The sequence below is a fragment of the Podarcis gaigeae genome, assembly GCF_964106915.1.
Source record: "Podarcis gaigeae genome assembly, chromosome: 17".
In the NCBI taxonomy this organism is placed as follows: Eukaryota; Metazoa; Chordata; class Lepidosauria; order Squamata; family Lacertidae; genus Podarcis; species Podarcis gaigeae.
The window spans coordinates 37,466,645-37,488,069 of NC_139694.1; the positions used below are offsets into that span (position 1 = coordinate 37,466,645).

Consider the following 21,425-nt stretch of genomic DNA (forward strand, 5'->3'; position numbering starts at 1 on the left):
CTCTCTGAGGGCCGTATGTCAAAGTGAGCTGTGTGAAACGTGGACAATTTTTAATTTTTGCTTTTTTAAAAAAGGACTAGTCCTTCCCCTAGAATATCTGAAGTATTTTAACTTCCACCTTGGAAACAATTATGCACAAGCAATCGTTCTAATGTGTCCACCCACCCCCAATTAGTTCCTGTTTTCCCTTCATCATGTATTTGCAAACTGCAGAGCTATGGGCAGGGCTTGTCTTTTGATTTCACTCTTGCGGCACCAAGCTATTTTTAGGTCCCAATTAAATAATATTTATTATGCATGTGAATCTTCTTCATCAGCATGATTTCTTCTGGCTAAACAATTTGGGTTTTTTCATTGCAGGGTTTGGAGGGCACAATGCACATAACTGGAGCCTTCTCCAGCCTTCAAAGCAGGCATAGGCAAACTTGGCCCTCCAGATGTTTTTTAAGACTACAATTCCCATCATCCCTGACCACTGGTCCTGTTAGCTAAGGATGATGGGAGTTGTAGTCCCAACACAACTGGAGGGCCGAGTTTGGGGGTGCCTGGCCTACAATCTTCTGAGACTGTCTGTCCTATTTCTGAGCAGCTCCTTTCATCAGAAAGTTCACTCCAGCTGGAGGGCCGAGTTTGCCTATGCCTGCTTTAAAGACATCTGCCATACCTTTGCATGTGTGCACAGACCCCTGCACACAGGCTTACATGGCAATATGGGGCCATGCACCACATACATTACTCACAATGCCCCCCCAAATTTAAGTGGGGAACTTAAGTAGCGGCTTAAAGGTTCCTGGCAGCTGCCTGAGGATGCAGGCACCGGCCCTGTACTTATTTGCATATATACCCTGACAGAACAGACTCTGGGACATGTTAATGATTAAAATTGTCTGACGCTGTATAGTTAAATATGACTTTTGTTAAGAAGCACTTCCTTTGGGCTCACGCTAATAATCCAATAGAATGCATTTGGAAAGGGTAGGGGTCACACCTGGGCAAACTCCTCCCCCCCAAACCTTGGCAACAGCATCGAGCGACAAGACAGCGGTCCCAGCAGCGCCAGTGGAATGTCACAATGACGCAGCGTTGGCACAGCGGTTCGTACGCCCCATCCTAAATTATTTTACTTGCTGGCACAGCAAGTCTTGGGATCCGGTTGTTAGCATACGGCCCTCAACGCCCTTCCCCTCCCATCCGAGAGCCCTTTCCCATCTCAGGCCCAGGCTTCCCCTCCCCGCGCAGAGCCTGGCAGCTGTTGCTGACACAGTGAACTACAGGCCCAGAGCTCCCCGGCCCGGCCCCTTTCTAAAGATAGCTCTTCTCACCCAGATGGATGGAAAAAAATGGTGGGGCCGGCTCAGTAAGACTGCAAGCAAGGAAAGAGAGCAGGAATCTTCCAGAGGTGCCCCTGGTTTTGGACCAGAGGGGTCTCTGCTGCCCCAGACACGGCCTCAAGACGTTTCCATGCCCACGGCAGAAGAAGACCCTTTCTCACTAGCCAACACTGAGGCACAGTCCAGCTGGAAGCCAGTTCTCCTATGCAAGCCCTGCTGAGCCTTGATTCATTTCCGAGGGTTGCATGGGAGAACTTCCCACCAGAGTAAGCTCCACAGGTCCAATATGCCTGGTTCCAATTCTGCCACCCTTAAAGGTAAAGGGACCCCTGACCATTAGGTCCAGTCATGGCCGACTCTGGGGTTGCAGCGCTCATCTCGCTTTATTGGCCGAGGGAGCCGGTGTACAGCTTCCGGGTCATGTGGCCAGCAGGACTAAGCCACTTCTGGCGAACCAGAGCAGCGCATGGAAACGCTGTTTACCTTCCCGCCAGAGCGGTACCTATTTATCTACTTGCACTTTGACGTGCTGTCGAACTGCTAGGTGGGCAGGAGCAGGGACCGAGCAACAGGAGCTCACCCCATCGCGGGGATTTGAATCGCTGACCTTCTGATCGGCAAGTCCTAGGCTCTGTGGTTTAACCCACAGCGCCACCCTTTCTGCCACCCCTAGTGATGCAGAAAACCTCTTCGTATAGTGAAACCACTCATTTTACCTCTGCAGCAGCCTCATGATGGGCCCTGTGCTTCACTCTCCCAAATTTGACCCCCATAGTTCCCTAGTTCCAAATCCTAATTTTCTCCATAATCCTCTTTTAGTTATGTCACCATGCAGCAGTTGGAGAGGGAAGCATGAATCCCTGCCCCATGTTTTGAGGCTCAAATAGAACAGGAGACAAAACATGAGTTCCCAGCCTGCACCTACCAGTAACACAGTCTAGGACCTGCCCATGTCAATTAGACATTGCTAGAGAAGTGAGAGGACACTTCAAAGAGTTTGCCCCCCCCCCAACAAGGCTGCAAGGCAAGAATCAAAGTCCATGGATTAATCTGTGGGACAATCCAGTGAGGACTCTCTTGTTTGTTTGTCAAGGTTCTTTTGAGTGTGGTCCATTACTGTAATAAAAGAGAAAAACAATACGAAATACAGTGGTAGCTTGGGATAAGAGCTTAATTCGTTCTGGAGGTCTGTTCTTAACTTGAAACTGTTCTTAACCTGAAGCACCACTTTAGCTAATGGGGTCTCCTGCTGCCGCCGCACCGCCGGAGAACGATTTCTGTTCTCATCCTGAAGCAAAATTCTTAACCCGAGGTACTATTTATGGGTTAGCGGAGTCTGTAACCTGAAGCATCTGTAACCTGAAGCGTATGTAACCAGAGGTACCACTGTATGACCTTTGTTGCTAACAACAAACAGTAAGCTTTGCAGCAAAACCCAACTCACGTATAATCAGAAATAAGTAATTCTGTAAATTCCCAGGCAAGCGTCCATAGGAGTGCAGCCTTGCCCATTTTCTGAAATGGTAAGTGACCTCACACTTCTTTAAATATATCAAAAGGCACATGGAGGTTTTGCAATAGGCATACTGATTTAAATAAATTGGCATGATAGTTGTTGTCACAAACACAAAATTCTTTATAAAGTCAACAGCCCTGCCTTTAGCTTTGTGCTCCCTTTCCTGGGGTCCTTTCCCATGGCTCCCCCCACCCATTAATACAGTTGCTCAAAAGAGAAAGCACTGACAAATGAAGTGCTGAGTTAAGCTAACCTGAATCTTGGTTTCCTTTGACTCACTGCAACTGCAGGCTGTGCTCTTTTCTAGAACCACTGTGCTCCCCTGTCCCAGAGCCAAAGAGGCCTGGCTCCCAGTCTCCCTGGACCACAGCAGGGGTTAGAGGGGCCGGGCCTTCTTCTCCCCATCCTGAGCAGGGCTCTCTGTCCCCCAGATAGTCCCCCTGCGGCTTTCCCTGGAGCCAGGATGTGGCTTTGCTTTTATGTCAACCCAGCAGCGTTCCTTGAGGCTTTGTAATGAAGGAAGATGGGGGAGGGAGAGCAGAACCGTTCCTAGGGGTGGAATAAGCAGGCAGGAGACAAGGATGGACAGCACCTGGTCCCAGCGAGCTCAAGTTTCTCCTGCAACCACAGCACACTGGGGTAAAGAGCACCTAAACATTATGTTTTAACACATCTGATCCCCCAGTCCTAAATCCTGCCACTTCACTTCCAGGCTCCAGTCGCCCAGCCCTCCTCCTCCTCCTCCAACCACAGGATTCCTGTCCCTTCTCAAAACCCCAGAGTCAGCTCCTGTATCCTTCTGCTCCGACCTCTCAGGCTGAAGAGAGCTAGGGAAGGGAGCCCAAAGGAGAGAGAGAGAGAGAGACTGTATGCACAACTACAGTGGTACCTCAGGTTACAGACGCTTCAGGTTACAGACTCCGCTAACCCAGAAATAGTACCTCTGGTTAAGAACTTTGCTTCAGGATGAGAACAGAAATCGTGCTCTGGTGGCACAGCGGCAGCAGGAGGCCCCATTAGCCAAAGTGGTGCTTCAGATTAAGAACAGTTTCAGGTTAAGAACGGACCTCCGGAACGAATTAAGTACTTAATCCAAGGTACCACTGTACTAGGTTCTGCTATTGCCTAAAAGAAGCCAGGATCTCCAAGAGGCTTCTCTTCAAGCACAGCATTTTGTTTTCAAGCAGCCAGTGGCGTAGCGTGGGTTGTCAGCACCCGGGGCAAGGGAAGTAATTTGCGCCCCCTAACCCGTGGATTTGCGTCCCCTAACCCTAACCCCAACCCCCAGATGTTGCGCCCGGTGTGGCCGGCCCCCCCTGCACCCCCCACGCTACGCCACTGCAAGCAGCGCAAGTCAGCCAACTCCGATTGGAAGCAACAAACCAAGGCTTCCTTTGTGGATGAAAATCTGGATTGCAAGATGGAAGCACAACTCTCTCTCTCACACACACACACACAGGCACTGTCTTTAAGAATAGCCAGGTTTCCAGCTGGAGTGTTCAGACCCGTCTGAGTTTCTTTAGCCTTCCTGCGTGCTGTAGGAGTGTAAAATACAGTGCTAGACAGCCAGGCATAAGAAAAGAAAAACAAAGCAAACCAGAAGTGGCTCACACCTCCCCAGCACAAACCTTCACTCCCTTTATTCACACCCCTGTTATACCTCTTCATGGCATTGCCACCCAACAACCCAGGCCTGGACCATGAAGGCAAGCCAGAAAGACCATCTTTTCAGTTTTGCCTTATTGCTTGTTTCCCACCTTTTGCTCAAGGGAGCAGTGGGCGAGTCCAGGGGATTAGAGAAGGGAAGGCTGGGAGCTAGGATTCCTGGGTTCTCTCCCCAGAACAGAGAGGGCAGTATAGCCTAGCAGATAAATCACATTTTAAAGGGGAAACAAGCAGGGAGGAGAAGATGATGTACAGGTGCCACTGCAATAACAATGATAAATGCACACAAGTAAACTCCTGTCGCTGGATTAGTTAACAAAGCAAAATAATTGGTTGGGGAGGGAAGAGGAAACAGTGCTTCAAAAAACTGAATGGGTTGTACACATGAAAGGCTTGTGTCTGTATAGTTTCGCTACACTGTGGCAGCACCCAAGACTACTGGAGTCCCACTCTGGCCTCAGGCACAAAGCAAAAAAAAAGGGGGGGAAACAACACAAAGCTTACCCAAGTCTGATTCAACAAAGGAAAGGGGTGGGGAAGGGAAGGGCTTGCCCTGCGTCTGGGGTCACAGAAAAGAATCCACTGTTACATTTCATTCCCCCACCCACCCCCATTACAGCAAAGGCCAGGAGACCATTATCCAGCCCCCAGGGCAACCTGCTCTAGCTACTGGGAAGCCCCACCTTCCTCTGAAAGAGTGATGCCCAAAGCCATTAAGGAAATTGGCAATGTAATAGCTGGCATTTCTGAAGAGCCAGACCTAGTACCCAAAGGCTGGTGTGGATGCTGAGGACAGAGACCCAGTTCTTCAGCCTCATTTCAAGGAACGCTAATTCTTCCTATTTTTTGTAATAATCCCCCCTCCCCAATCGCCTTTCTCAGGCCTCAGAATGTTTCTAATAATACCAAACTTGTAAGGGTGACTCAAATGCTTCTGTCTCTTGTGTGAGATTCTTCACAGTGGGAAGGGGGTGGGGGAGAGAAAGAAGAGGAAAGAGACACACACATCTCTCCCCCCCCCCCCGCATCCCCTTGCACATTTCACACTTACATCTTGACAGGAGACAATTTGCAAATCAGACCCAGAGAAAATGACACCAAACCCTGGCTCCAAACTGAATTCCACCTATGAATGTATGAGTTGTCAGGAGATATGGCTGATCTTTTCTGTATTGATCCTGTTAAATTTCCTCTAAGCCTTTGTGTGAGCTTGTGGCAAGGAGTTCCACTGGTGCAGTTCAAGAAGGCCAAGTCTTTTATCAATCATATTGAGAGTGGGGCAAGCTGTCTTGCAGAAGAGCTATAAGCAACAAGCTGGACAGAAAGGGGTAGAAAATTGTGTGGTCTAGGATGAGGGGGACACCCCAGAGTCGTTCCTGACTGGACTTAACTGTCAGGGGTCCTTTACTTTTACCTTTTTACGTCTTGCAAAGCAAGAAGACTCTGAGATGCTTGGGGAGGAATGAGAGTGCAGGCTGCAAAACTAATGCTCTTGCAACCCTCCCCCCTTGCCTTTTCTGAACCTCCCCCACTGCAATTTAACTGCATACCTCTTTGTTTCAAAAGCTGCCTTCTTGGTCTTTTATCAGGTTTGGGAATTTGCAAAGGAAAAGAAATCAAAATGGCAGGGTTGAAAGAAAATCAGGGCCAACTACAAGAGGTGTGGGAGAAAAGGAGCGGTGGGGGCAGAGGCAGCTCTAGAGAAGAGAGGGCGGCTGCACTATCGCTGGAAGCTCTTCGGGGCAGAGAGCAACAGAGTTGGCAGCATAATTCCTCCTGTGCTCCAGGACCTCCAGGCACATTTCGGAGGAGAGTGCAGATGAAAGAAAAGAGGCCCATTGCCCATTCTCATTTTTAACACCTCCAGTGACCCAAAACTGTTGCAAACTATGGACTTAAAAAAAAATATTAATCCACATTTGGTAGAGCTCTTTTATCCCGAGCTACTACGTTTGCGCGCACCACTCCCCAGATTCCCACCAGACAACACACACATCATTTCCTAGAGAGAAAACTGCCATTTCGGCATACTGCTCTGGCCACTGGCCTCCACTCCCCCGAATGCGGAGCCAGATGCTCCTGGCGCAAGCGCTTCTTTGATCTAACCATTGCGCCCGACTTCCCTTGCTCAAGGTGCAAACCGAAACCAGAAATCCACCTCCGCTCCAGCGAGGACGGCAGAACGAAGGCTCTCCCATTGCCCAGCCAAAGACAGAAAACGAGGCGCCCCCCCCCCGCCCCCCAATCCCTTCTCCCTTACCGGCTCGAATCTGGGGAGAAGACGCTGCTCCCGCCTCGATGTGGTACGAAAACCTCATGGCTTTGAACTGCTGGGAATAAGATCCACTGGGTTCCGGGCAGGGCATCCCCATCACGCTGGCCCGCTGCATGATCGCACGGCAGCCCCCGCGCCCGCTCCCTCAGTCCCCCCCAAAATCCCTCCGAGGCCGCCCCCCAAACGCCAGGCTGCCGAGAGTCCCCATCAAACGGCCCGATCCCCTTCAAGGAAAAAGAGAGTGGATCCGAATGCAGCTCAATCGACCGAATAGATCCACGCTCCAGCAAAGAAAGGGAAGGCGGGTGGGGGAGAGCGAGCGATGGATCCAGGCTGGGTTGGCTGCGCGCGTGCGTTCCCCCCCCCTCAAAGACAGATCCTTGCAACAAGTCAGCGCAGCTCTTGCAAGAAGCATCGCCTTGGCCAGGAATGTATCAGAAAGCGAGCTGGGAAGCTTTTCCACGTTGGAGTGTCTGCGCCCATTCCCCCTTCGCTTCCTCCTCCTCCCCTCCCTCTGCTCTCCTTTGCTCAGTGGGTTGGCTCTTTCGTACTGCAGCGCCAGGCGCTGAGAGCAGATTGCTTGCAAGGAGATTGCAAACCCTCCTCTTCTTGGGCTGTGTGTGTTTGTGTGTGCGCTTTCTTTTTTTGTTTTAAAAAATTGGATTGAAGTGGGATTTCGTTAGCAGCCACACACAGACATGGAAGTCGATTGGCTCTTGCTGCCTGGGCTGGAGGATTCTCTCCCCTCCCCTCCGCCTCTCTCCAGGATATTGACAAAAAAAGAAAAAAGGCTGGAAAAAGGGGGTGTTGGCAATTTATTTCCTCGCACTTGGGAGGGTTCCACTAACAGCTGTTGTTTGAAAAATCAGCTCGTTTTGAAGTCAGTTTGCTTTGAGGTTTTTCTCTCTTCCCCCTCCTACACTCCAAGAAGGTTTCCACGGTTTGGGGGAAGTCTCAAGTCAGCCTTTGATCTTTCTCTGCGTTCAAACGCACTGCACATTTAGGGATCAAGTATCCCCCCCCCCCCGAAAAAATATTGATTCCCCCTCCTCTTCCTGAACCCTGATTTCTTAGCCTTTAAGGTGTCCGTCTAGTTCCAGCACCACGCTGCCCCCTGAAGACTTGCCCTCCCCCTCTACAATAATCCTTTTAGAAAACATTTGAAGCCAGTTTGTGGTTTCAGAGATCTCTAGATTTCCTGGTCAACCCTGAAACCTTAGAGTTGGTTCCCTCCCTCCCTCTCCCTCCCCACATTAAAAATGTTACACATGTGGTTACACATTTTTAATAGTATCACAAACTTTTCTTTCTAGTAAGGTTCAAACAGACAGCAAACGTTTATTTTCCAAGACATTTCAGCTGCTTCCTTCACAAGAGTCAAGTTCTGGCTCTCAAGTTTTCCAAGGAAATTTAACAATTTAGAAGAGTTCCAAGTCCGCTGTAAACTCTGAACTGTCTTCAAGCGGCTCCATCCCACTTTTTAAAACTAATAATAATAAAAATAGCATGGTCTGGATTTTTGTGGCTTCGTAGCCAAATTCAGTTGCGCTTTCCTTTTTTTAGCTGCTTTTGAAAGCAAACCGGCTTCTCTGGATGGAAGAATAAAGGACAAATATAGGCCAAAAACAAACAAAAGAGAAAAAGCACCCCCCCAATCCCTGAACCCTTTACAGAACTAAACAGTTGTTAACTCTGCTCCATGTATGGGGGGGGGGAGCCCTCTCAGATAATATGCTTGCAAACCACAGCAGCTGTGGACAATCTAAGTGATTTAAAGGCACAGAGCCCTGCTTTTGCTAAGTCAGGAGGTGCACTGGCAGGGCAAGACGGCGATGCTCATCCCATGCCAATGTGTTGAAAGCAGAGGTGCCCAGTCTGCCTGCACTGCTTGCATGTTGCAATCTTTGGAACCAGCCTTTCAGAACTCCTCACCTCCTCTGGGCAAGCTGTGAAATATATTTTGCTACCTTGGAAGCCAAATGCCACCTTTCCTGACTATTTTTGTAAAGCGAGAACGATTCAGTAGCAGATCTGTTGCTGTTTGCTTGCACCTGCCCAGGGCTGTGGGGCAGGGGGCCTAGCCAGTTTTTTTGCCCCCGGTGAAGCCCCATTGAGGCTCCAAACCATGGCAGTTGCCCCCCCCCCCATCCACAAATATTATTGAAAAGCATTGAAAGTACTCAATTATCTGAGGTTCTGCCCCCCCCCCAGTAGAAGCCTGCCCCCAGCAATGTCATATTTATGGGGATTTCCTTTAAAAAACTCAACAATTTTGGCTGCTCCCCCCAAAAAAATCCTGGCTATGCGCATGCATCCCAGCTTGTGTGTGTGTGTACACAAATGGACATGGGTGAGGTGCCAAACTGGGTTTTTGACCCGGGTGGAATAAAGCCTAGTTTTTCCGCTGCACCTGCCCTCCCAGCTATCCCTTGTGTTTCCCTACCCCCCACTGCTGAACTGCACTGATCCCTTTGCTCCCTCAGCCCTCCTTTGAGCTCACTGATGCCCCACCACACTGGACACTAAAGAGGAGGTGGTGGCGGTGAGGGGAATCCGTGGCTAGAACAAGGGGTGGGGAACCTCAAGCCCTGGGGGCCGAAGGAGGCTCTGCAGGCCTCTCTTATCTGGCCAGACCCACCCTCTGGGGGCCATGCGCCTCCCCCACCTTCCTCCATGCCCTCTCTGAGTACCTTTGCCTGTCTGGAATGTGCCCTTGAACTCTGACAGTTTCTGGTGGAGGGTGGTGAGGGGTGTAAGAAATCTCCTTTTGTGTGGCTGGAATGTTGCCTCCCGTGCAAAGGCATGAAGAAGCTGCCACTCTTGCCTCTGACTCTACCCACTCCTTGCCTCTGTCCGCACCCACCATTGGCAGGAGGTTGCCCATGGGAGAACGCGGCCTCAGGTTGGAAAATCCCTGCGCTAGAGAGAGCCTGAATCCCTTATCCCTCACCCCTTGGGACCCAGCCCAGCCCACTAGCACCTCCACCCAAGACCAGGTTGCTGGGTCATAACGCTTGTTAATGAAGCCCAGCTCCAAATACAAGGCTCGCCAGGACAAGTCACCGGGACTCAGCCTAAATTACCGCACAGAGCTGTCCTTCTCCTCCTCATTTTATTTGTATGTTGCCTTTCCATAGTCAAAGCAATGACTCTCAGGCTGCCAATCAGTTTCTGGGCCCAATTCACAAAGTCCTGGTTTTGACGTACAAAACCTTAAACGGCTCAGGACAACGTGGTGTTGTGGTTGAGAGCGGTGGACTCGTAATCTGGGGAACCGGGTTCGCGTCTCCGCTCCTCCACATGCAGCTGCTGGGTGACCTTGGGCCAGTCACACTTCTTTGAAGTCTCTCAGCCCCACTCACCTCACAGAGTGTTTGTTGTGGGGGAGGAAGGGAAAGGAGATTGTGAACCACTTTGAGTGAAAGGCGGGGTATCAAATCCAAACTCCTCCTCTCCTCCTCCTCCTTCTTCTAAGGTAAAGATAAAGGGACCCCTGACCATTAGGTCCAGTTGTGGCCGCCTCTGGGGTTGCGGCACTCATCTCGCTTTATTGGCCGAGGGAGCCGGCGTACAGCTTCCGGGTCATGTGGCCAGCATGACTAAGCTGCTTCTGGTGAACCAGAGCAGCGCACAGAACCGCCGTTTACCTTCCTGTTATCTACTTCCACTTTGACGTCCTTTCGAACTGCTAGGTTGGCAGGAGCTGAGACAGAGCAACGGGAGCTCACCCCATCGCGGGGATTTGAACAGCCAACCTTCTGATCGGCAAGTCCTAGGCTCTGTGATTTAACCCACAGCGCCACCCACGTCTCTTCTTCTTCTACCTCTCCCCAAATGAACTCACCTGGAGCCCGAGATCATCCTCTGAGGCCCTCCTTCTTGTGCCTCTTCCATGAGAGGTCTGGAGGGAGGCCTTTTCTGCAGTGGCTCCCCGCTTGTGGAATGCGCTCCCCAGACCAAAGGTCCATCCCATCCAGCATTCTGTTCTCCCATTGGCCAAGCAAATGCCTGTGGGGAACCAGGAAGCAGAACCTGAGCACAAGAGCCTTTTCCCTTCCCATGGTTTCCAGAACTTGTACTCAGAAGCACTGCTGCCTCCATCATGGCAAGAAGTGCTTGAAAGCCGTCTCCTCCGTGACTGAACCTCCAAGCACAACAAAGCCTATATATAAGCCACACAGTTTGATGAGTGGCAAAAACGAGGAGTTATCATTCACCACTTCCGATGGGCTACACCTGGCTTGGGGAGTGACAGATAGGGCAGGTCTGTGTTAACTACGAGGTCTGAATCAAACTTGCTGCTATGGTATGTTTGGCTGTTGCAAATCCATTTACCCCTGGCCTCCAGCCATGTTCTTCCCGTCCCAAAATCAGAGATGACGGGCCTTAGAATCCCTTCCCAGAGATCTGATTTTCAGCTCTTTCCTCCCCAGCTCCAACTCATCAGATCACGCTTCACTCTCAGAAAAATGGACAAAACTCAGATTGCAGCATTCTAGTTTGAATGGATCTTCAAAGGCAACTTTTCCTGACGGGTCTGGATTTTTCTTTGCTGGGTCCCTTCTCTGGATCTGGGCTGCTGAATGAAATTCCAGCCGGGAGTGGAATCCTGGCTATTTCCTGTTCTCTCTATACATACTTAAAATCTTGCTAGGGTCCTGTGTTTCCTATGGCCTCTATACTTTGACAACAGCACAAGGAAGACTAAGAAAGAAAAAGAACCGCAGCCACCCATTTAGATATGACAACTGCACATAGGTAAGAAGCAAGTGAGACGCATGACACATTAGAAATCAGCCTGAGAGCCATAGATCAAAATTTCCATATGGCCTCAGATAACCCCACAACCTATATTTCTATTTTCTTCCTGCATTCCAAATAGCACGCCTTCCAGCTGTAAATATTTAATAGCTACTTTTGCATTATGTATACAGATTACTGATGCAGACTAAATTTGGTTGCAATCCTGCACATTGTGTGTGTGTGTGTGTAAATATATGTAAAAATAACTGTTGTTTTAATAGGCTGGCCACAATCCGGATCTAATTGTGTGTAGTCCAATTATTCTCCTGTTCAGAAAACACACATGGACACACAGCCAAGTAGTTCAACAGGGCGCATAAAGACACCAAAATGCGAAGGCACATCATGATGCGCATCTGCATAGGGTGTGCATTCACAAGCACCTGTTTTGACATTCTAATTGTCCTTGTTGTATCAGGACATCTGCATCTAAAACTAAGGCTTACCAACCACTGGTACATATTTCAAATGACATAACATCTAACTTACTAGGAAACTAATCCTTACACCCTTGCCAATATGTACAGAATCACACTCTCAGTGGACTATCTGATTATGCCCTAAATTTATGTGCCTTGCAGGTACTTTTCAAAAATTATTTGGCATTGTATAATCTCCAGACTCCATGCATTTTGAAGTTGCTCACACTCAGGATTCCCTTGTTCACTGAACATAAATGAAGTTATATTTTATTCAGTCAAGAAAAACCCTCAATCGTCTGGGCTGAGAATATCTCAAAGATCACCAGCTTCTATTTCAGCTGGCCTGAGACCTTCGTCTCTCTTCTGAGGTCTGGACTGGAGTTTCCTCAGTATCTGCTGATTGGGGTCCTAAGACAAGGACCTGGAACCACTCCCAAAGTTCATCTGCTTGATTCTGTTGCTGCTCATTTTTAGGCAGGAAATGAAGATCATTTTATTTCACTGAGTTTTCCTCTAATATTCTCTTAGCTGATTTTTTTTATGCTTCTGCTGCTTTTCCTGACCTTTTAAGACTGTTTTGGTTGGCAGGACTGCAGTTGTGATGTTTCTGAACCCTGTGCATGGTTTTTGTTTTTAACTGTAAACTGTCTATCATATTTTACAGAAAGGTGAGAGGTAAATTTGCCCCCACCTGCCTGCTAAGCACACACCCTCTTCAAATAAAAGCAGCCAACACTGACCACCCCATTCAGGATATAAACGACAACAACACACACAGCGCCTTCTGCTTCACCACCATCCAAAAACACACGTTGTATTAAGTCCTGGATACACACAGTGAAATATTTCCTCCATGCTATTTAGATGATACAAATTCATACCCTGTGAAAACATAGTCTTCCCCAGACACTTACTTACTTACTTACTTACTTACTTAATTGATTAAAATAGTTTATTTTTAAATTTAAAAATTAAATGTGCAAAGAAACCCTCCCAAAGTGAATGTAAAATAATAACATATACTGTGCAATATAATCCTATTATTTCATAAACACGACTGTAGTCATGGCAAGTATCAGCTCTCTGGGAAGTCCTGTGCCCTTTTAAAATGTGGGTTTTTTGGGGGGGGGCGTTATTGAGTTGTTGCTTTTATTTTGATTGTATATTTTGTGGTTTTATATTTTGATTTTGTTCTGTGAACTGCCCTGACATCTCCGGGTTCAGGGCGGTATATAAATTCAATAAATAAATAAAATAAATAAATAAATAAAATTGTATTCAGGTTGTATGCACACACACTTGTCTATGACTTGGGCTCTGTAGAAAATTTCCCTATCACCAAATTCCTTCACAAAAGGGATGGGGAACCTGTGGCATTCAAGATGGACTACAGATCCCATCATCCCCCATCATCATGGCCCGTTGTCAGGGATGATGGGGGAGCATCTAGCACCATGGTTTCCCATCTTGATGGCGTCTGGATTACTGTCCTGCTAAGTGTGTGGAAATGGCCTCTGGCCCCACTGTGGCTAGAACCACCTCAAAACATGTCACTGCCCACGGCAAGAGTAAAAATGGCACTCCCTTCCATTAATGGGGGTCAGAACCAGACATTTTGCTGCTTGAAGTGATGGACAAGATTACCATCTCTGCCCCCTTCCAGGCATGAACGTTAAATGGACGGGGAACTGAATATTTTTTCAATGCAAGGCAGGTCAGCATGATGCCACCACCCCTGAGTACAGCTGAGGAAGCACAGCGCAGGCCACAGCTCTGTCCTTCAGCATCTTGCCATTGCTCCCACCCTGGCATCTGCCGCCTGAGGCAGTCGCCTCGAACTACCTCATGTTAGGACCAGTTCTGTGTGGGAAACAATCCACCGGGAAGTTCTCTTGCACAAGTCCAATTTAACTATTGTTGTTATCGCACTGCTCCTGTTCATTTAATAATAATAATAATAATAATAATAATAATAATAATTCATTATTTGTACCCCGCCCATCTGGCTGGGCCTCCCCAGCTACTCTGGGCGGCTTCCATAAAAACCAAAAATACAGTAAAATATCACACGTTAAAAACTTCCCTGAACAGGGCTGCCTTAAGATGTCTTCTGAATGTCAGGTAGTTGTTTATCGCTTTGACATCTGCTGGAAGGGCGTTCCACAGGGTGGGCGCCACTACCGAGAAGGCCCTCTGCCTGGTTCCCTGTAGCTTTGCTTCTCGCAATGAGGGAACCGCCAGAAGGCCCTCGGCGCTGGACCTCAGCGTCCGGGCAGAACGATGGGGGTGGAGACGCTCCTTCAGATATACTGGACCGAGGCCGTTAGGGCTTTAAAGGTCAGCACCAACACTTTGAATTGTGCTCGGAAACGTACTGGGAGCCAATGTAGGTCTTTCAAGACCGGTGTTATATGGTCTCGGCGGCCGCTCCCAGTCACCAGTCTAGCTGCCGCATTCTGGATTAGTTGTAGTTTCTGAGTCACCTTCAAAGGTAGCCCCACGTAGAGCGCATTGCAGTAGTCCAAGCGGGAGATAATTAGAGCATGCACCACTCTGGCGAGACAGTCCGCAGGCAGATAGGGTCTCAGCCTACGTACCAGATGGAGCTGGTAAACAGCTGCCCTGGACACAGATTTGACCTGTGCCTCCATGGACAGCTGTGACCAGGGAATCCTCCACACCTGCCCGCCTCCTGTCCCCCAGAAACAGTACTTCTGTCTTGTCAGGATTCAACCTCAATCTGTTAGCCGCCATCCATCATCCAACTGCCTCCAGACACTCACTTAGTGGAAGATCTTCCTAGTGGTTTGGGCCCAACAGTTTATATCTCTCTCCCCATCTTTCTGCCCTTAGTAACATACAAAATTTACCGTTCTCTTGACTCAGGATAGGGCCCTGGCCACAAACTCCCAGTGTAGACCGTCATAGTTGCTCTCCTATGCCTGAACTGACTGGTGCTGACTGGCTCTGCGAAAGAACAGCTCTGCTAGACAGCTGCTAAAAATAAAATAAACATAGCCTGGATCAGAACCAGGCCTAGGCACAGCACTTAAAAAAACCCCCCAAACTATAGGCATGCTGGCATGAAGGGGGCAGGACAGAAGACAGCCAGTTGGCAACCTGAGGTGGTGCTTCTACATATACAGTCAAACACGAGGAGCAACAAGTGAATTGTTTCTTAGCAACCAATATTCTCACTTCTGTTCCAGTTTAGCTTTCTTTGGTGGTGGGTTCTGAACCTGGGACTGGTGGGAATTCAGTCTAGGCTAGGAGTTGGCAAGGTTTACCTCACCTGAGCCGGTTCACTCAAGGAGATCCCTCTGTGGGCCAGATCGTGCGCACACCCGCAATTTCCAGCACCTGTGTCTGCGCAGATGCATTTTCTGGCGCCTGTGCATGCGCAGACCCGATTTCCGGCACCATGGAAGCGCACAGGGACTCACCAAGTGGGTGGCTCGGTTCGGGGGCAGCTCGTGGGCCGGCTAAATGACCCCTGTGGTCTGCTTGTGGCCCATGGGTCTTAGGTTGCCGACCCCTGGTCTAGGAACATCACCAGGCCAATGGAGCACATTACTGGGAAATCAAGTGGAGCAGTGCTCCTTGGTTGAATAAAAGCTTCTAGACTTCAGGTAATGGGGAGATGGCTGTGCACCTCCAGTCTCATCTATTCCTCCATGGGACTAGAATTCATTTAGCCCAAAAATGGAAACAACAAAAAGTACCAACGAAAAAAGAGTGGCAGATGAAGATGATGGACTTTGCAGAACTGGCAAAGCTGACAGGAAATGTTATGTAGTGAAGTTTCACCCTGGGCCAGCAGGGGGATACTGTAGATAGTTTTCACTCAGGTCTGTAGATAGTTTTCACTCAGGTCCACGTCAGTTATTTTAGGCGGGAAACTCTGGGTTGTTGTTGCTACAATGTTGACAGCCGGCTGCCTATAAAAGCAGGCCGGCTGAGCTGTTTGCTAGTCAGTTCTATTCCAGCTTACAAAATAAAGAGCTGCTTTGGAGAAATCGCTGTGTCGTCTGCTATGTCAACCCACAACTTAACAGGAAAAATCTGAAAGCAGCATGATCAAGTATTCCAAAAGGACTGGAGTAAATTTATACGATATTTGAAAGATTATTGTAAGCAATTAACATCACTAGCAGAGTTGTCTGGAGACTTGTAATGAGAAGTTTTCTATCTTTCTGTTTTTATTTAAAGTTTGAACTGTTTTGTAATGTGTGTAATTAGAAATGGAAAACATACAAAATGCAGTGATATACAGTAAAGGTTAATTTTGAAAGCCATGAGGTGGGAGGGATGGAAGTCGATATGCTCTAAAGAGCCAAAGTGCTAAGTGGATAATGATGATGTATAATATTAAATGGAAAATAAATAAAAATTGTTAAGCATTGCTCTCCCTCTGGTCCTTGCAGGGCACCTGTCCCTCTGCTGCCAGTTTGTTCATGCCCTCTGCAAGACGGGGGACTGAACTGCCCTGGTAGTGAGGTAGCTGAGCTGGGGGTGGGGAATCACATCTGGCAACCCATGAGCCCCTTTGGTTTCAGATAGTACATGGTAGAGGAGTCTAAAAAGCCTGGGGCACAATTTTTCACAGACCTCTGGCAGCTCATTTACCAGAAGTCATGTATTTCGCATTATCTCTAGAAGGATTATGGATTATGCCGAAATGGCAAAGATGACGGGTGTGATAAGAAGCCAAGAGGGGCGAAATTATTAAAGAATGGGGAAAATTTGCAGAATATCTGGAAAGTTCTGGCATGCAAATAAGTTAATTAGTAGGATTAATTTAAATCAAGCAGTTAAAAAATATTACTAAGATAAATGGAAGAAAAACTTAAAAATGGAGTGAAGTGAAATGTTAAAAATCTAAAGTAGAAAATGAACCACAAAAGGGGGGGGGGAGTCCAAATATGTAATTGCATTCAAAATATGTAAGGTGTGTATTTGTAATCTTGTGAAAACTGAAAAATAAAGTTTATATTTTTTATAAAAGCACTCTGGAAGTGTAAACCCGATTCTGACCAAACAAAGCCTCCTGATGTGTATTTTGCTCTAACTCCATTTCTATACAAAACTCTGTTTGAAAATGTGATGGCACAGAGGTGGGGGAAACAGAGATTACCAGCTAACTTGGTATCTCTTAAACCTGCTGAAATTTATATGCAAATTCTGTTAATTATGCTGTTGCAGCATGTTAGCCTCCATCTCTTATGTGCTCTGTCTTTCAGTGCTGAACAAATGCCTCTGCCTCTCTCTCTCTCTCTCTCTCTCTCTCTCACACACACACACACACACACACACACACACAGATTCCCTTCACACACATCAGTTAGCTGTCTGCATCTGAGTGCAAGCAAACAGATTTCCATTTTTCTCCCCACCCCTTTTCCTAAAAAAAAAAAAAAAAGCTGTTTCCATCTCAGAGAAGATGGTGGTGTCTTGGCTTTGGATTGCAGTTCCTGTGTACTGGGAATGATAATCCCACAAAGCCAGCAATCCAACGGTTAAGGCTAAGCGAGAGCTCCCAGTTGGCTCCCCTGGGCATTCTTGGCAGGAGCTACGGAGATCATGCAAAAGGCTTTGGCTCCAGCTGCCAGGCTTGTGGCCTGTCCGAGTTCAATAGCCACTTGTATAACTAGCCCCTTGCATCCCTGTTTATGGGGTTTTGTCCCCAAGCCAGGAACAGTGCATGTACACACTGCAGAGCTGTGCATCTGTGCAGAAGGCATCTGACAGTCTGTAAAGGCAGCCTGTCAAATGGTTAGAGCGCTGTGTGCATTGGAAGGGGGCAAAAGGGATGGAATTATAGTTTCTGGGTTTCCTGTCCTTGGCTTTTCTGAGAAGAATTTCAAATGATGCCTGGAAGATCAATTCCCCCACCCCACCCCAATATTTTCAGTGACAAAGGTGCAAGGCTTCTGCAGGGACCCAGCAGGCAAGATGGCCAAGGGTCCTTTGGTTACTTTCTAGAGTAGACAACACACTTGTATTCTGTCCATGGGGCTCAAGACAACAGACATCATGTCTCCCCTTTCTGTCCTCAGCTAGGTTCAGATGAGAGAGGTTGATTGGCTGAAGGTCGCCCAATGGGGCTTCATGGCTGAGTAGGGATCTGAACCTGGATCTGCCTGGTCCTAGCCCAGCACTCTAACCATTAACTGCAATGGCTCTTAATCGATCCAGGACTTCTTGTTGTTCAGTCGTTTAGTCGTGTCCGCCTCTTTGTGACCCCCTGGACCAGAGCATGCCAGGCACTCCTGTCTTCCACTGCCTCCCGCACTTTGGTCAAACTCATGCTGGTAGCTTCAAAAACACTGTCCAACCATCTCGTCCTCTGTCATCCCCTTCTCCTTGTGCCCTCCATCTTTCCCAACATCAGGGTCTTTTCCAGGGAGTCTTCTCTTCTCAAGAGGTGCACATGCGGTGAAACCCGGAAGTAACACTTTCTGGTACTTCCGGGTCGCAACCTGAAAAGACGTAACCCGCAGCGTTCGCAACGCAAGTGTCAGGGAACTGCCATCAATGCCGGAGGGAGAGAGCAAGCTCCAGAGGGATTCCGGAGAGCGTCCCGGGATTGGGAGAGGCAGCCCATCTTCTGGGGAAGAGAATCAGCGTAGCACCAGTGGAGAAGGGGGGCAGATGGGGGAAGCGGCGAGGCGGTCCCATGACTCCTCCCATGACCAGCGGGGAGAGTAGGGGTCCTCCTCTGCCCACACCCTCCTTGCGCAGAAGGCTTTCGCGCAGAGAGAGTAGGAGGAGACTAGGCATCAAAGAGCTTCTTTGCTGGAAGAAGTTTAAGAAATGCCCACTGACGGATTCTACCAGCGATTGAGGCAGCCACGGGTGAGTGGCTGTCCGAACAGAAAAGGTTCACTCAGGCAACCCAGCCAGGTGTTTGCACCGGCTTACACACGAGCAACCCCTAGAACCATTACACTTCGAGAACACTGTTCAACCACCTCGCCCCTTCTCCTTGTGCCCTCATTCTTTCCCAACATCAGGGTCTTTTCCAGGGAGTCTTCTCTTCTCATTAGGTGGCCAAAGTACTAGAGCCTCAGCTTCAGGATCTGCCCTTCCAGTGAGCACTCAGGGCTGATTTCCTTAAGAATGGATAGGTTTGATCTTCTTGCAGTCCATGGGACTCTCAAGAGTCTCCTCCAGCACCAGAATTCAAAAGCATCCATTCTTCGGCGATCAGCCTTCTTTATGGTCCAGCTCTCACTTCCATACATCACTACTGGGAAAACCATAGCTTGAACTATACAGACCTTTGTTGGCAAGGTGATGTCTCTGCTTTTTAAGATGCTGTCTAGGTTTGTCATTTGTAATCCAGGGCTAGTATGTGTCTACTGCCCTCTGCTGATGGGGATAGGGAGGGGTGGATGGGGCTTCAAAGTTATTCTTCTGGACGTATTTCAGACCCCAAGGTATCCACACGCAGGCGTCCCATGTTACTAATGTAAGGCCTTATGAGCACACTCCTTTTGACTGGGAAGGTAGCTCTATAATGGAACACTTATTTTCATGCTTGTAACTATCATGCACATGGTACATAAAAACAATTTTAAATCAACGAAATCAAAGCTGCCTCACCGAATTCTTGGAATGGCTATGTTCTGAAGGGACCCATTTTGGTCTAGGAGGCTGTGACATGCTTGGAATAACATGGGACGGCAGCCATTTAAACGATCCACATCTGGCAACTCTCTTTGTAACCCAGAGCAAAGAAAGCTGTTATGTACTAATTTTGTGGCATTGCAAAGACCCCTTTATTCTCCTCTGGATTATTCCCATCTATAAGCCTACACATAAATGCACTTTTGGCAGTTAATCTGAGCCGTTCAGTCAGCAGTCTGATTATTCTTCTGCGTTCTATTTTTTCCTCAAATTATTCTGAGTCATATCCTTACATAGACAATTTGGATTCCAAGTGGTACAACACAAAGCACTCAGTCCCAAAGAGCAAAGAAGATTACATCTCTGGGTTTTGAAACCAGATTGAACGGAGGCTAGGTTCTGCTCCTGTTGTAATTTTAATGCATTGTTGCAAGCAAAAATACCCAGTACACTGCTAAGTAAGCTCAAATCCTCCAGATTTAAAAGTGGAACAAGGCCACTTTGCACTCCACATGCAAACCACGGCCAGCTCTACCATTAGGCAGAGTGAGGTGATTGCCTCAGGCAGCTGCTTTGAGATATAATGAGAGGGCAACAAATCATTATTAGAATTTTTTAGTGGCAAGGAGAGGAAGAGGTGCTTGTGGAATTTTCTGCCACATGTGCCAAAATGACTTGGCTGGCCTTGGATATTATGCCTCTTGACTGTTGTACCTCAGGCAGCAAAATGCCTTGGGCTGGCCCTGGTTGGGACTTTGCTGTAGGCCCTTGTGCAAAATATATTTTGGGGGAGCAATTTCCCAATTTAGTCTTACTATACACCTTCTGTTGCAGATGAAATATCCCCAAGAGAAGACATTTAATTAAATAGGATCTATAAAGGTGATAGGACGCGGGTGGCGCTGTGGGTTAAACCACAGAGCCTAGGACTTGCTGATCAGAAGGTCGGTGGTTCGAATCCCCGTGATGGGGTGAGCTCCCTGCTCCTGCCCACCTAGCAGTTCAAAAGCATGTCAAAGTGCAAGTAGATAAATAGGTACCGCTCCGGTGGGAAGGTAAACGGCATTTTTGTGCGCTGCTCTGGTTCACCAGAAGCAGCTTTGTCATGCTGGCCACATGATCCAGAAGCTGTACGCCGGCTCCCTCGGCCAATAAAGCGAGATGAGCGCCGCGACCCCAGAGGCGACCACGACTGGACCTAAAGGTTAAGGCTCCCTTTACCTTTATAAAGGTGATATTCAATTTCCTGTCTCCAGCCTTAAGTTATCCATCCCTCTCTCTGCCTCCTTCCTGATCCTGGCTTCAGGACAGGCAAGATCCCAAACCCTCTCCTCTCAGGTGATTGGTGAGAGGGGTGGGATCTGTCAAGCAGGTGGGATCTGCATTAACTCAGCCTGCCCAGGAGCCCCACACCCACAGAAGACCATCATTCCTCTTAACCCCAGAAGCTCAGGACTGGACTATAGCATCTGACTTTGGGATTGGCCTAATGTGAGGTAAAAAATGGTGGCACCTTCAGTCCTCTGGGCCCTGGCATTTGTCCAACATGGGATGACCTCTGTCATTAGCTGGAACTGCTTGCTGGCAATTCGGGGCTGGGAACTCCTAAGCAGGGCTGCCAGACTCCCACGGCTACATACACACTGTCACTTTAAAGAACTCTCTGTGAGAGACTTGACTTCACTGAACCTGGATGAGCCATCTCAAAGGGCTTGAGCCCATGCTTTTAAAAGCTGTAAGGCAAGCAGACATTCATCAGGTACTGTTTTTGCCTATCATCGCTA

General features: G+C 48.3%; 1 protein-coding gene across 1 annotated transcript in view; it reads right to left on the bottom strand.

Annotated features, from left to right (window-relative positions):
* The window catches only part of FGD1 (FYVE, RhoGEF and PH domain containing 1), a 46,891-nt gene extending 39,595 nt beyond the window's left edge, over positions 1 to 7,296 (bottom strand). Inside the window, exon 1 of the mRNA XM_083718734.1 lies at positions 6,773 to 7,296. Within this exon, the coding sequence (XP_083574860.1) occupies positions 6,773 to 6,902 (130 nt within the window). The 5' untranslated portion in view covers positions 6,903 to 7,296. The remainder of the gene's footprint in view (positions 1 to 6,772) is intronic.
* Positions 7,297 to 21,425: the final 14,129 nt, after the last annotated feature.